Here is a 15,540-nt window from a genome sequence, read left to right on the forward strand (position 1 = left end):
ACTAGTGATAAGACTTTGTATCATTGGGTATGTCACTAATCACAAGCTCATTATTACAGAGTAAGTCAGTATCACGTACTTTACGTAGCGTATCTCCATGCTTTGATAGTAATAAAGGAATGTAAGATACATTTCGGTTATCTTTGATTTGCATTTTATTTTTTGTTACTTCCTTCCTTTTTGAATGATTTGATTTAAAATCTAAACGATGAATGATTCCAAACATAATCGAAATATGCATTAAATGTACCTGAATATAATAAAATATAATTAATTACAGATGTTTGACGGAACCAGTTGTTTTACTTACACAAGTTCCTTTACAATAACCCATACTGTTTACCTGCTGTGATTGGAGTTTATGTTATTGGATCATTGATGCTATACTTTAATATCATTTCAATCTTTATTGAATGTATTAAAGACCATACACATGTCTAAGAAAGATACGCGAACAATCATAATACTACAAACAGACACATATATATGAATGTTAGAAGTATAGACGTCGATTTTGTCGGGATGTATTAAATGGATTAGTTGATCTTCTCGGCAATAATGAATTCAGGCCGTATGATGTCCTCCTTCCTGTAAAAGAACAAAAGAGTTGGGATTATTCAAAGTGACCCTTTGTTTGTTTTTTTAAGGGTTAACGGCCCCTCGACACTATGTCATTTTGGATCTAGAGCGCCAAAAAAATACATTACACACATTAAAAGCAACTAAAGGTTACAAATGGTAATATTTATTTATAAGTAGGTTATTGCAGAATTACTATATTTCCTCTTCCAATTGCCCTTATGAACCCCTCTGTTTTTATCCGGGGATAAATTATATATAGCGTTTATTTGTGTGTGTTTTACAGTAAGCATACGCTTGGTTTGGAATGTTTTCAAATGAAAGCCTTGATTTTGAAATAATTTCAAATGAAAGCGTGGAACACAGCAAGTCTTTACTGCACCAATTCAGAAAAAGGCAACCAATATATCAAAAGCCTTAAAAAGGCTACACAGTAAACAATATAGTTAGAAAACGTTTTAAGGCCGAGTAAGGTACGTGTCATCCGAGCCTTGTGTCCTAAACTTGGTGATAACCTATTGACGGGGAATAGCACTTTTAAAACCGAAAAAGAAGAAGACTACAACATAGGGTATTGTACAAGATTGCAAGGGTTGGTTATGGTCTGAGAGGGTTTCCTATCACCGAATTCGTGGTATGAATACAATGTGATAGTTCTTATATAAAAGGAATACAATGTGATAGTTCTTATATAAATTAATTTTCGATAAAAAAGAACAAAAACAAAACGAACAAAAAATAACATAGGAGTAAGTCAACAAGGTAGCGAGAGACAAATTACCAACTGTAGATGTCACACTAAACACCTGACGTCATCTCGGTAACACTTACCCCGTAAATGGCTGTATGGCATATTATAGGAGGCGCCGCCCTGGTGGGAGGGGTCCTGACGGGAGAGGGTTAACCCCAAGCTCGAGCCTTGTTGACTCGCAGGGTTTCCACCAGGACTTCTCGAGCCTCCGAATCCCATACTTGACGTAGAAGAACTGAACCCCTGTTTGACGTTAAAAGGAGAACTGTTGGAGTTCCCCTGCGGGCTCCCATAATTGATCGAACCTCCTTGAGGACCCCCGTAGTTTGATTGGTCGTTGCTGTGCGGTGATAGTGGGTTGGTTACCATGTCGTTGTAGGACCCAGTAAAGGGAGATATGTAACGCTGCTCGTCTGATGTGGCTGTTATATAAAATGATGGATCATTTGTTACTACTTACATGTTACTACTAATAAAAAGAGGCTACTGAGAAAAGCACGTTACCCGAGCATTGCAACTGGTGACTCGCACAAAAACATGTGTAAATATAATATTAGTAAAGGAGTGCATTGCATTGTGATGAGTTGATACGAGTGTTCGAATACGACGGAAAAAATAGTCAGTAACAAGCTATCCAAGAATACACCTGCTGTTAACCATATACTGTATCGTAAGAGGCGGCTAATGTGTGAACCCCCTGCAGAATTGGGGATTTGCTTTTGTACCCTCTACTTGGGGACACAAGCGTCTGTTTAACTGGTGTCGACTTTATAGTGCTACCCCACCTTAAACAAAACAAATAAAGGAACAAAGCAATTGCAGGAGTTGTAAACAAGGAATGGTTTGTCAAGCTCTGATTCATTCTCTAATTAAGAAATAGCCTTGTGTCATTCAGTGGAGTGGTCTGTGTATTAACCCTATACCTGCTGTTCCGTAACCTGCTCCAGAACTGTATGAAGATCCGTAAGACCCCGACCTTCCCGCTGATTGGACGGAGTTTGCAAACAAGGAAGAAAGGGGGCCAGCACCAACACCCGCTTCGCCAGTCATCATTGTGTCTGCGTGTTAAAGGTAACAGGACATTTCATGTCGTACAGTCATATCAAATAGTTCAAAATATCAACAATTCAAAAGCTGCATAATGTTGTTTTTAAATAAGTGGCCATGGTAAAGGAGAAAAGAAATGGTAGGGGCGCATTTGTTATTAAATTGCTAAGAAATCGGGTGTGCAAGTAAACCTTGCTTCATCCATCTCTGACAACAACTGGTTCACCCGTTGCCAGTATAATGTGACAAGGTGGAATGCTGTGCTAGGTGCCTTCGGCATGGTATTTAAGTGAGATAACACTATAAATTCGGTATCAGATCCGCGCTATCACAAAGACGCAATTCCACTTACAGACCCTGCCTCGAGACCACATACACGCATGCACGTCCTTAATTGCACTTAGTCAGTGATAGGACGATAAAAAACACAAACCGAACTAACCAAATCTCCAGTCTACGTGATTTCACGGCCTCAAGTAAAATGCTTATACAACGTCATATTTCCAGAGATAAATTCTAGGGCAAGGTTGCCATCGTTTTCTAACTGGGGATTACTCTCAATTCTGTGTGTAATATGAATAATGACTGCTTTTATTATGAACCTTTCCATTTCAACGTTACTATTCTGGTGATCTCTATAACATACCGTTAATTTGATTAAACAACGAATTTCATGGCGGGTATCGTCATTGAACCAGAACACGCCTATCATTCTTGCTGGTCTGAGTCTCTGTCCATAGTTTCAAGGGACTCTAAGTAAATCTTTCCTTTTTTCCAAGTTAAGTTGATTTGATCTTGAGTTTGAGTTGTGGTTTTGTTAACACTCCGGTATTTTCTTGTATTCAAATATACGTGATTGGTTTGAAACCATCACATTTGTCACCTGTCTGATATGGAATCATGAACATTGTACGTAGCTATTTCTAAGGATTGTAGGTGTTTTACGTCCTATTAACAGTTATGGTCAGTTAAGGACGTGACAGGTTTTGGTGGTTGAGGAAACCCAGAGTACCCGGTGGAAAATCACTGACCTGCGGCCAATACCTAGCGATTGTCCCACATTGGCCTCGAACCCACAACCAAGTGGTATAGAGCTAGTGATCCTGGACGATATGACGTCTTAACCACTCGGCCACTGTGCCGGGCGCCCCGTTTCTTAAGTCCTAATGTTTAAGTAGTGTTTACCAACGGAAATTTGCTTAGTGGCGGATGCAGGGGTGTTGCCCTAGTTGCCTTGTTGCCTGGGCAACACCCTTTTTTCTGTGTAAAAAAAACCCCAATCTGATCATTTGAAGATTTTTCTCCATTTCATATGTGAATTTTGTCATTGAAAAGTTGAACCAATGTTTTCTATGGCTTCCCTTAGCCAACTTTGTCATTAACTCTAGGCTTAACGGTGTTGCCGAAACACCTCTGATTTCACTGCCCTAAACAATAGGGGATTAACCTCCTTATGTCAATGAAAGCATGTCTCCAGTCAGGTCATTGGTCACCTGGTGGTCTAAATTGTAGCCTGGCCTTACCTGCTTACTCCTGTACTACATATATAGGGACCCTGGTGCTTAATTTGTTTACCTGTGTACTGAGCTTCCCCGCTCATTCCGGTTGAGTAACTACTCCCGCCAGAGAAACTACTTCCGCCGGAGAAACTACTTCCGCCGGAGAAACTACTTCCACCGGAGAAACTACTTCCTGAATTGGAATTTGAGGCTGTGAATGGTCCCTTTGAGTCGGTTGAGTAACTGTTTGTGTCGAAGGGGTTGGCGCCCGTTCCCTTCCCGGCATTCACCACTCCTGCTACCAACATGCCCAAGTATCATGTATGTATCTCAACTTAAATAATTTCTTGAATTTAAGACACGCAGACGTTCTATAAAGGTTCTGTTCGAATGGAAATTTGTAATTCATTAATGCAACTTGCCCCGTCATATTAACCTGAACGTCACTGACCAAAGTCGCTACCGACAGTATACAGCGTCATAACGTTAATTTAAATATCCTTACTCCTGTAGTCCGCAGAGGAAACCAAGCTCCCCATGTTTGCTAATGAAACCCGGCTACTTAAGACCGCAGATAAAAGCTGGGTTTGCTTAATGATGAAAGGAGATTATTTCTGATAATATTTTTATCATTTGGTCTAAACGGTCCATCAACACAGAATGGATCATTAGGGCAAATCAAAGGTAGATACATCATGTTGAAATAATATTACATTGTATTACATATGATTGGTTTAGTCGGATGACTTACGAGTTTCACTTTGCCTGGAAACCATGCTTTACCTTGCGTGGACGATCCATCCCATCCTGACCCAGATGATACGGCATACGACCCAAGACTATAATACGGGTTTTTATTATAGTCAACAACATTGTCCTGTTCAGCGGATGTGGCAGAATCTCCAGAGAATGGGGTTCCGGTAAGTCCCGGCTCGTACATGTCGCCGTGGAACTGTTCTTGAAGCATATCTTGGTAGTGTGTGGTGTCGTAAAGACTGTTGTCACTATCGCCGCTCAGACCGGAGCCTCCACCAACGTCAAATGTCCCACCTATTGCCAATAAAAGTTATCTATTATAACAGGCAACGATGTACGGCAAACAAAGGAAGACAGTTCTGGCGGCGAGTTGCAAGTGATGTGTAGTATCGACATGTCTATCAATATACAACACAATTGTTCTACTAGCAAGTTCACAAAAATAATTCTTAGACATATCGTCCTAATGATTTCAAAACTGTGTAATTTGTGGTAGATTACAGTTTAATTTCCACTAAATCCATGGTAAAGAAGGATTTATCCGTTTTGTCTCCTTTGTCTAGGAATAATACCGACACCCGGATGTATCCCACTGCGTGGTTTTATAAATAGATGATGTTGGGATTCCCTACAACAGCTTTGTTGTATTTTTATTTTTAAAGATACCTTTCTTTCCCTGATTTGACCAGAATTTACATATGTATGTCACGTGTCTCTTCACGGGTCAGTGTGTACTTCCGGTGAACATCGATAATTTGACAGATGTTACAACAATGTGAAGAAAAGCTGACCCCGACTGCATGTCTGACGAGTTGGTTATAGTCAGTATATATAAAATTCATGATAGATTGGAAACTTCGGCTTTTTCGTCAACAATTACCATTTTTTCCCGCTCGATTCAGTTGGTATGTAACACTGATTTACCTTCACAACAGAACTAGACAAACCCCACGTGACCGCCAAATAACTTGACTTGAAATCCGGAATCTTGTGTGTCAAAAACAACGTTTAAGAAACATCAAAGAGACCGAAACCTGTCTGCAGCCTCCGTGGCAACACGTTGTATACCCATCTTTATTGTTCTCCTCCTACTTCCTCTATTTGATGTTGTTTTTCCAGATGACGCTAGTCAGTAATAATTCCGTGAAATTGACTTCGGAGGACTGACACCATTGTCATATGGCCTCAACTTTTTCCGGGGCCTACCACAATGGAAGCAAATCTTAATATGTATTTACTGTAATTTATTGGTACCAGCTCTTATGGTTTCTGAGTTAAACAGAAATTCGACACAAGGTGATTAAGGACCATGCTATTGTAGGGAGGTCCAGTGCAGGAAAGATTACAACGGCACGCAGTGGTATCATTGGAGCAAATATTTCACACGAGCCCCCAGGTAACATGTCGTTTCTGTAAGAATTATGAGTGTTATCTTTTTTTTGGATTGTTTAACGGCCCTTCGACAAATGCATGTCATCTAGGGCCAAACAACACTGAATATTGACATTCACACAAAATATTAAATCATACTTAGAATAAATAGGTTTAAAATTTAAAAAAAAGGTACTGATACATTGTACATAAATAGCCAACGAACTGGTTGTAAGATATACCCTCTCTTCTGGTAAAGATTGATTAAATTTGTATTTGTATTTTGTATTGTTTTACGGCGCATCGACAGTTTCGGTCATTTAGGGCCAAACAACAATGTAAATAATAGAAATTCACAAAAAAACTGAATACATAAATACCAGAAACAAAAGGTTAAAATGTGTAAAGATGTCAAAATATATCAATAGCAAACGAATTGTTTATAAAGTATATGATATCTTATTAAAGAGATTAATTGAATGTAAATAATTATAGATTGATTGCACACAGAAACTATCAAGTAAACCGTTTCATAGAGGGTACATTATAAAATCTGTCACATATTTGAAACGTAAAATTGATTGAGTGTAAATAATCATGTATTAATTGCAAAGAAACTTATCAAATTAACTGTTCATAGACAGTACATTTTAATCTGTTTTTAAATCAGCGCATTCAATCATGACATATTTGACTGTAATTGGTTGGTTGCCTGCGTTACAATAAGGTTAGTTATCTTCTTTGTAAAATTTAGCTATGAGAGATGTAAGTACATGTATGGCCTATGCGCAGTCGCAGGAGGACAACTTCCTCTCTGCAATCTACTCTAGTTTACACCTAGAAGGGGCGAATAATTTATTTTAATATAGTACCTTTACCATGAATATTTTTTATTACGTTGTTGAGGATGGTACATGCACCAGGGGGTTAAAAATACCTTCGAGACCACCTGGGCCGCTACTTCCGAGTCCGAGGTCGAATGACCCTCCAGCGAAACCCCCGGGACCGCCGCTTCCCATCATGTCTGTGGCGAATGTTCCTCCAGCCATACTACCAGGCCCGCCACCGGACGCTGGTGACGTGGACAACGAACTCGGCATGCCTACAATGTACAGGTAAGTTACATTCCTTCTCATTTCAAATGACTTCAACTTCGATGATGTTTCATGAAATTTACCAAATCTGGCATAACTCATACCCTCTGATTTGTAGTACCAGTGGTTAACTTGCCATCCCCGTAAAATTAAAAAACTGTAAATGTACTTATTTCAGTGCACTCCCTTTTATCGCATTATCGCATTATATTTTATTAGCGTATTGATTTAAATTAACACAATATATGTGAACAGCATAGGAAACATCTACTTGGCGACAACGATATGAACCAAGACTGCATCTTCCCCGACTTACGCAAGAAACGAGGTGGGATCCTTATTATATCTATCGTTCAATTTACGGCACTCCGAATTCCATTTATATAATAGTTAGCTAAATAAAAATATACGGAAGCAAATCAAATCATCTACATAGCAGCTTCAAAATTAGCAGAAAGGATATGTTAATATGAGTTTGTCAGTCTGGATATTCAACGACGTACCGCTTCCGTCCACTATTCCACCACTTCCAGAAGACGACATGGTGAAAGGTCCCTGTCCATTTCCGGTACCTCCTTTGTTTCCGGTACTAAATGGACTAGGCATTCCTGCACCAGAGCCACCTGTACCCATACCAGATCCGCCCATGATACTCCCCGAGTTGCCGGAACTAAATGGACTTGGTATTCCTGAACCTGAACCAGATCCAACTGCTCCTATACCAGTTCCACCCATGGCACTCCCTGAGTTTCCGGAACTAAATGGACTTGGCATTCCTGTACCCGATCCACCTGTTCCCATACCAGATCCGCCCATGGCACTCCCTGAGTTTCCGGAACTAAATGGACTTGGCATACCTGAACCCGATCCACCTGTCCCCATACCAGTTCCACCCCTGACACTCCTTGAGTTTCCGGAACTAATTGAATTAGGCATACCTGCACCAGAGCCACCTGTTATCATCATACCATCCATGGTATCTTTGTTTACAACTCCTCCGTTTCTACTTCCACTCTTCCCTATGGAATTGAGGCTGCCTCTCCTAACACTGTTTCTATCCACAAAACCCCCGCTCAATCCATATCCACCCATTACTACACTGGGTGATCCACTTCCGGCAATGGCGAAAGGGGAGTTTGCTCCATATTCGGAACCTGATTTAGAATCTAAACCGCTAACGGCAGAAGCGTAGGGGCTGGCGGGACGCTGACTTAAGTTGATGTCCGTATGTCTATCGTACTCATAGGATTGACAACTACATCCAGTTAAAATCAGGGTTAAAACCATGGATATAGTTTTCTTCGAATCCATGCTGCAGTATTTACCTGTGACGGAAAAAATGGTAACTTTGTTACTACTTGCTTTGTTGTATGATAAATGGTTTGGATAGTGCTTTAGGATCCAGCAACGTGTTAACTCAATGTAATTCGAGATAAGACATGTTAATGTCACGTTCCTGTAATTTAGATGACAAAAGGTTGCTGTTATATATACAAATTAAGTGAAATACCATTGCAGCCAAGAAACACTGACGTAATTGCTAGACAAAGGGACGAGTCGGACTTGAAACGTTGCGACACAATTAGTACGTACATTGTTTGTGCATAAAAGGAAAATTTGATATTACATATCTCCAAACTAAAGAATCGTATTGAAGATATTATAGTCAAGAAAGGTTAATCCTGCTTAATATCATATTGTTAAAATTAAACCACAGATTATAACATTTTACTTTTGAATTAAAACGTATACTGACCTTTCCGTTTTGTGGATTCTTGTACTTTCCACAAATATTAGTGATCCACCTTTGCCGAAATAACTTAACCTCAATCGGTCTAATAGTGAAAAGTTGAACATCAGGTGTTTACACACCTTGGCCTCGGACATCTGCTTGTGACGTCACAGTCGGTGATACGCGACGTCACTCTTCAGATACGGTCGTGGTATAATTATGATGTTTCCATACAACCGATAACCTATCAACAAACTTTATCGACCTGTTGAGCATCCGGGTCATAACAGTCGTCTCGATATAGATATTGTTTACCGTACGCTCAAATATATTTGTAATGTTATAATCGCATTGGTTATATAATTTCTTTTCTAACAACCTGCATCAGACTGGAACAAGACTTTAGGTGATACTAGTTATGCGTTCTCCTTCTGGGGAATAGAAGAAAGGGAAATGTGTGTATGTATGTGAAAATAATACCTATACCACCTTCATGTTAAAGTCTTCGCTCCCTGGCTTAAAACTATGAAACACGGATAACGTTGTTGTAATTGATATTCGCAGTATCTCAACATGTTAAAATGCAAAGCATTGTAAACAAAGGAATTACAGAAAACGACATATATTTAAGTCAAACGATAAAGACGTGTAGAAAGAATACAAAAAACGCTCGGGGTTAATAGCGATCATCTTATATTGATAAGTTTTAATATCGGGGCAACAAAGTTATTTATATCGAAGAGCACGCTCTAATGTCTTAGTTGTCACTACCCGAGTTCGCGATGTGAGGACCTGACATTTTTTGGATTCGACTGAGATTTACATGGCGGGTGTCGGGGTACCCTTCCGGAACACCTCGTCAATTTTCCTTTTTCTTTTTCAAGGGTCTCCGTGTAAATCTTTCCTTTGTTCATATTCCGTCTTTTCGTTAGTTTGTGTGAGAAAATTACGTCATTTTCTCAAAAATGTATGACTTTACTCTCACAAACAAATGACGTAACAATCAATACCTGCTCACAAGAGCAGATAACTCTGCAATACGAAAAGACGGAATTTCGGCCTTGTATCCATTTTGAGTTCGATTTGTGGTTTGGTTGATAATTCGGCATTTTGTTTGTTTGAATGCTTGAATGTGGAGCGTTTGCCCATGTGAGGAAGGCAATTGGTTCGGGCCGTTGGCAGTTGTTATTCCCTGCTCAACGTTCAGCATTTAGGTTGTCAGTATAATGTGACCGGGCGGAATGCTGTGCTGGGTGCTTTCGGCATGGTATTTCAGTGAGATAGCAATATAACGTCGGCATCAGATCCTCGCTATCACAAGGAGGCAAGCACATCAACATACCCTGTCGAGACCACATACACACACGCAAGTACGCATACACTACACACATGGAGGCACTTCCTTAAATGACCTTAGCTGTTAATAGGACGTTAAACAAAATTAAACCAAACCAAACCAAATCAATCGTAGGGTCATTTTGTTGTTTATATGCGTTACTGTTTACAGGGCATGGCCTGCTGTCTGTGTGTTATATGGTATCTCTTGTCATGTCTTGCATGTGATCAACGTTTAACAGTCAAACACTTTATGATTGGATGCGCTGATTGCAAACAAATCCGTGACATATTTTATGATGTACCGTCTATGTAAAAAGTATTCGATACAGTTTCTGTGCAATATAATATATGACTATTTACACTCTATTGATCTTTACAGCAAAAAAGGATATATTGTTCAGCCAATTTGTTCGATATTGATGTATTTTTTATTATCCTTTACATATTTTAAACTATTAAGTTTTGGTTTGATTTGTTTATTTTCGTGAATGTCTCTTTTTACAGTATTGTTGGCATTGACTGACTACAACTGTCGGTGGGCCGTTAAACAATACAAAAACAAAAAGTACAAAAATTAGAGAGAAAGTTCCCTTCAGTACTTCCAGAAAAACAGCTCTAACAAACCGTAACTCTAATAATTAAAAATGGCCGTCTATCGAATTCAAATTCTTCTACTGTATGACTAGGCATTGCATATGACATTATAAAGCATTGTGTAAATATAGAATATGCTGGATTATTGTCTGAGTACAGATCGTTGCACATTTTGGCACGGCGTAAGGTATGTTTGCTGTCTCGTGAAAGGGAAACAGACTAAGACGAAAAGACAACATCCCACTGCCGATAACAACGGCAACCACATGTTGCCTTTGGGCAATTAGCGAGGAATACAATAACTCTTTACCAATATGCATAAAAGCGTTTTAATATAACCTGTATATTTGGCGAATCTGTTTTATATCTAACCATAAACTTTTTAACCGTCACATTTACCTTCTGCCGAATACCAATACAAATCACTTAGTTACAAACTCCGATGAGATGAAAACACGAAGCTCTTCTTTATCAGACATTTTGCACAACTTGAATTAATAAGTTTATATTTCTACCAAAATATATCTTGATCATGTATTTCGATGCACTTCAAGATTAATGATATTAGTTTAAAATCATTATACAATTATGGACTTCAGGTGAGGTCTCTCCCTGATTTACGGACCTGGTCTGAACAATATTCCCAGAGGCCGAAGTGAATATTGTTCAGACCAGGTCCGTAAAATCAGGGAGAGACCGAAACTGAAGTCCACAATTGTTTTATTGTATGACATTTTACAATGAGATTAATATTTGTTCAAGTCATAAACACACGGATGGCATGGACCATTTTGGAATCACAGAGTGACGCACTTCAAATACAAAATAACATAATTTAAAATTCAATTCATGTGATATTTAATTTCAAGTAAATATTTTTTGCACAATCGACATCATCAATATTCACATAGTTCAGAATTTGATGAGATAATTCATTTGTAGTTGAATTCAGTAGTATGATTGGTAACAGAATCACAGACTTGCTGGGAAATTACTAAGGCCTATTTGTAGTAGCGGTCTATACCACTTTTCTATTTATAGGTCGAGGTCTGTAACACTTTTCTATTCATAGAACGAGGTCTGTAACATGTTTACAGACTCGTCACATGACGTCGCTCCTCCAATCAGGGCTGAGACTTAGCACCAGTCATATAATAACGGTATTTACAGACCTGTAAGCATTTTCAAAGAAATGAACACCATGAAAGTTAGATGTCTCTTAGTTCCCATTTTACCTGTAAAGAACAAAAATAGATAAATGCATGTTTCAATCAGTTGTTATACCAAAGGTCACTTATATTTCATCAATTAAAATCAAACTGATAAACATACTTAACTTTATAAGGATATATTTGAAAGCAAGCCAAAGGTCACTTCGGCATTTATCATCACAGAAGAAAATATCCGACTGTACGAAGGGAAATAATGTATTTCAGATGCCAAATATGATAGATGGTTTATTTCCGACTGTTGAGCCTGTTGTCGGTAACAATGGGTTGGCATTATAAAAAACAGAAGTGTAGTTTTACAAATATTTATTCAAATGTCAGACAGTTTATTTATAGCTGTAACGGGTTGACAAAAGATGACAGATCTACAGATGTCGACCTCGTGACATCCAAATAAGATACTGATAAAACAGAGATTAGAAGCACAGAACGATCTAACTCTTTAAATGACATCCCCGTTAGAATCAATGACACATCTAATCAAACGTTTTTGATACATATTTAGATAAACAAATTGGATGTGAAGGCTAAGGAGACATCGATACAATGAGAGCGTTCACGCTATGAAATAAAATTTATAAGAAGATGTTTACATAAAATATTTTCAGATTGCTATAAGAACTGTCTAGCTTATTGATTAGAGGTAAAAAAAAAACTCTTATTAAATCACTGAAAATTTGCCAGGTACTGCTCAAACTCGTCCTGGCACATCGAATTATTCTGCTGGGTTTTTCCTCTGATATGGGTGAACACGCGGCCCGATGCTCTATAAAATTAGAGATAAATTAACATCGATTGTAAAGAAAAAACAAAGAATAGGATGAAATTCATATCTGTTGTGCTCAAATACAACATATAGTTAAACTATTGTAAATTTATTTAAGTTGGAATAAGAGAAACATAAATTACACAATTCATAAAGATATGCTTTAGGACAGCACCACACCCTCCGCCATGACGACCTCCGGTATCGGTTTGGTAACCACACTCTCCGCCATGACGACCTGCGGTAGCGATTGGGATACCACACCCTCTGCCATGACGACATGCGGTAACGATTGGGATACCACACCCTCCGCCATGACGACCTGCGGTAGCGATTGGGATACCACACCCTCCGCCATGACGACCTGCGGTAGCGATATGGATACCACACCCTCCGCCATGACGACCTCCGGTAGCGATTGGGAACCCCACCCTCCGCCATGACGACCTCCGGTAGCGATTGGGATACCACCACCGCCACAGTCGCGTGCATGGATGTAATCCACTTAGCTGTTGGTATAGTGGTTGCATTCTCTGCTGGTACTTATAATTAGTTTAGCATTAAAATCTCATAACTACATTTATAGGTCATGAATTGAAGGTACCATGAGAAACAAATATGTTATATATATTCGAATTCAATCCTCCTCAACTGTAATGACTGCTTAATAATTACAAGTCACATATTATCATAAGATATGATACTCAATACAAAATTGTACATAATTTAGTCACTTATTTCCCTGTTTTAAATATGAATAATAGAAATGTATGAAACTTAACGTCTATTATAGGAATTGTCGTTGGAATGATTTTAAGAAGATGGTGGCGACGATACCGATTTTGCCTTGGGGTATACATGATCAGCGACGATTTGGAATTCTGTTAGTTAAATGATGAATTCATGCATTTAACCCTATACTTTATGTGAGTTGTCTCCCCTAGATCATTAACAATAACTCTGTGTTGTATGTAAATAAGTACGTTTTCTATTCACAGTCACAAACAAAGAAGATGAAGATGTACATTGTAGGTACTGTGTCTGTTAAATTCTTATAAATATATTCCCAATTGATAGTTAAATATATCCCCAATCGATAATTAAATATATCCCCAATTGATAATGATTCGTTTCTGTTATTTTTAAAACCCATATCTATTGAAAGGTGTAAACATTCAAACCTATCATAGCAGGCACCCTTATATAATGGACAATGCTATGAATCCTCAATGCAAATCACTGTATTAATACGTGTATAGCGAGCACCTAACTTATGAAAAAAAATAAAATAATCAATCTTAATATATTTGTTGGTGTTTAAATATAATAAATGAGTAGATATATATACTGTAATTAAACTCTTTTCACATTTGGATTAAATTGTTGAAAATAGATTCCACTATAAAAAGGACCATTTTGCCTTGTCCCTTTGACTGTATATTTAAATGAATATATATTTAATTTCTAGAGATGATCGAAATGGATGCTATACCGAACCCAGGCCCGGACCCAGTCCCACCTCAGGTCGTCACCACCTCCAGCAGCAGGTAAGTTATAATTGTATATAGATGTTCTTAAATGATACATGCTCATTAATAATGATACGATTTACAAAGTATTGATTAATATTTACTGATGTATATAATTAAAATTTAAGTTACATTTAAATTTGACATTGTAGATGAAACTCGTGTTAATGTCGAGGTGGATGCGGAAGAGGAGGAGGATCCATTTCAGGGTGTGTAGAACATGTTTTTATTTCTCAGGTTTTGTTCCATGTTTCAATACCATGTGTTACGCTGAACATTATTTCTAATTATTCTTTCAAACTTGTAGATTCGAGGGAGGAACTGTTGACCACTACCACATCCCTCTCCTCCAACACATCACCAGGTAAGAATATATACAGTCAAATTGATTTGGAGGTAGACTGCTTATTTTATCTGGCAAGAATAGATGAAAAGTTCTATTTAGCTTTTTTTTTTTATTGAAAAGGGTTTCTAAAAATGTTTTTTTATTTTTTAATTGTAGTTGAGGTGGAGGTGGAGGTGGAGACCCAAATGAGCCCCTACCCGTTGAGAAAACGGCTGCAATAAGAGGTTGCAGTGTTTACTGGTGTATGGAAATGTTTGATTAAATATATTTTTTGTAATTATTTAAATACAAAATGTGTCCCTTTTTTAGTTTTTTTTTGTAATGCACTTTCATTGTGATAATCTGTTTTTTTTTATCAATGTTTACATTTTTATACAAATAATATAAAGTATCTATTTTTTTAGTTCAGTTATGTTTTATTGTGATGTTAAAGCAATTTTTTTGTGATGTACCTTAATTGTTCTAATAATTTTTTTTATAATGTTTAAATATTTATGGGTTTTTTTTATTATATTTTTTTTATTGTGATAACATCAATGATTAAAATATACATTTTTATTGTTATAATTATACATGTAATTAATGATATTCAGGGTAATGTGTGTCTCTATTTTACTGTGATTATACCAATGTTTTCATATCTATACTTTAGTGTGCTTATATCAATGCTTAAGATATTTTCTAATTATACATATCAATCATGTACAGGAAAATGTTTGTCTTTTTATTTACTATACTAGATAAATGTTTAAATTTGAAAACTGTTATTTTTTATTATTCGACTGCAACTTTTAAGAATAGGGTCTTCTCTAGTCCGAATTATTCTGACGTTTTAACGACTTTTTTCATATCGGTCTGTCGTCGATTAACGTCAGAACTCCGGCCCTCTTTAATATGCGGGAAATATGC

General features: G+C 37.7%; 2 protein-coding genes across 3 annotated transcripts; both read right to left on the reverse strand.

The window, feature by feature from the left end:
• Positions 1 to 182: 182 nt before the first annotated feature.
• On the reverse strand, positions 183 to 7,725 carry LOC110451296 (loricrin-like). Of its 2 annotated transcripts, none has more exons than XM_021499229.1 (7): positions 7,601 to 7,725; positions 6,941 to 7,105; positions 4,660 to 4,926; positions 3,953 to 4,171; positions 2,254 to 2,388; positions 1,411 to 1,752; positions 183 to 588 (listed from the first exon to the last, which is right to left on the reverse strand). In XM_021499229.1, exons 1-7 carry the CDS (start codon positions 7,701 to 7,703, stop codon positions 494 to 496), a joined length of 1,326 nt encoding a protein of 441 aa, XP_021354904.1. In that variant the 5' UTR covers positions 7,704 to 7,725; the 3' UTR covers positions 183 to 493. The 2 variants fall into 2 exon arrangements, with proteins under 2 accessions (XP_021354904.1, XP_021354903.1); XM_021499228.1 differs by having other exon boundaries at positions 3,953 to 4,174.
• A 47-nt stretch (positions 7,726 to 7,772) lies between these two features.
• LOC110451273 (cell wall protein IFF6-like) lies at positions 7,773 to 8,960 on the reverse strand (the record flags this gene model as incomplete). The annotated part of the gene is made up of 2 exons (XM_021499192.1): positions 8,854 to 8,960; positions 7,773 to 8,422 (listed from the first exon to the last, which is right to left on the reverse strand). A coding segment is annotated over exon 2 (636 nt), but the record flags the coding sequence as incomplete, so codon positions are not given.
• Positions 8,961 to 15,540: the final 6,580 nt, after the last annotated feature.

This window comes from Mizuhopecten yessoensis, unplaced genomic scaffold (assembly GCF_002113885.1).
Source record: "Mizuhopecten yessoensis strain PY_sf001 unplaced genomic scaffold, ASM211388v2 scaffold5913, whole genome shotgun sequence".
NCBI lineage: Eukaryota > Metazoa > Mollusca > Bivalvia > Pectinida > Pectinidae > Mizuhopecten > Mizuhopecten yessoensis.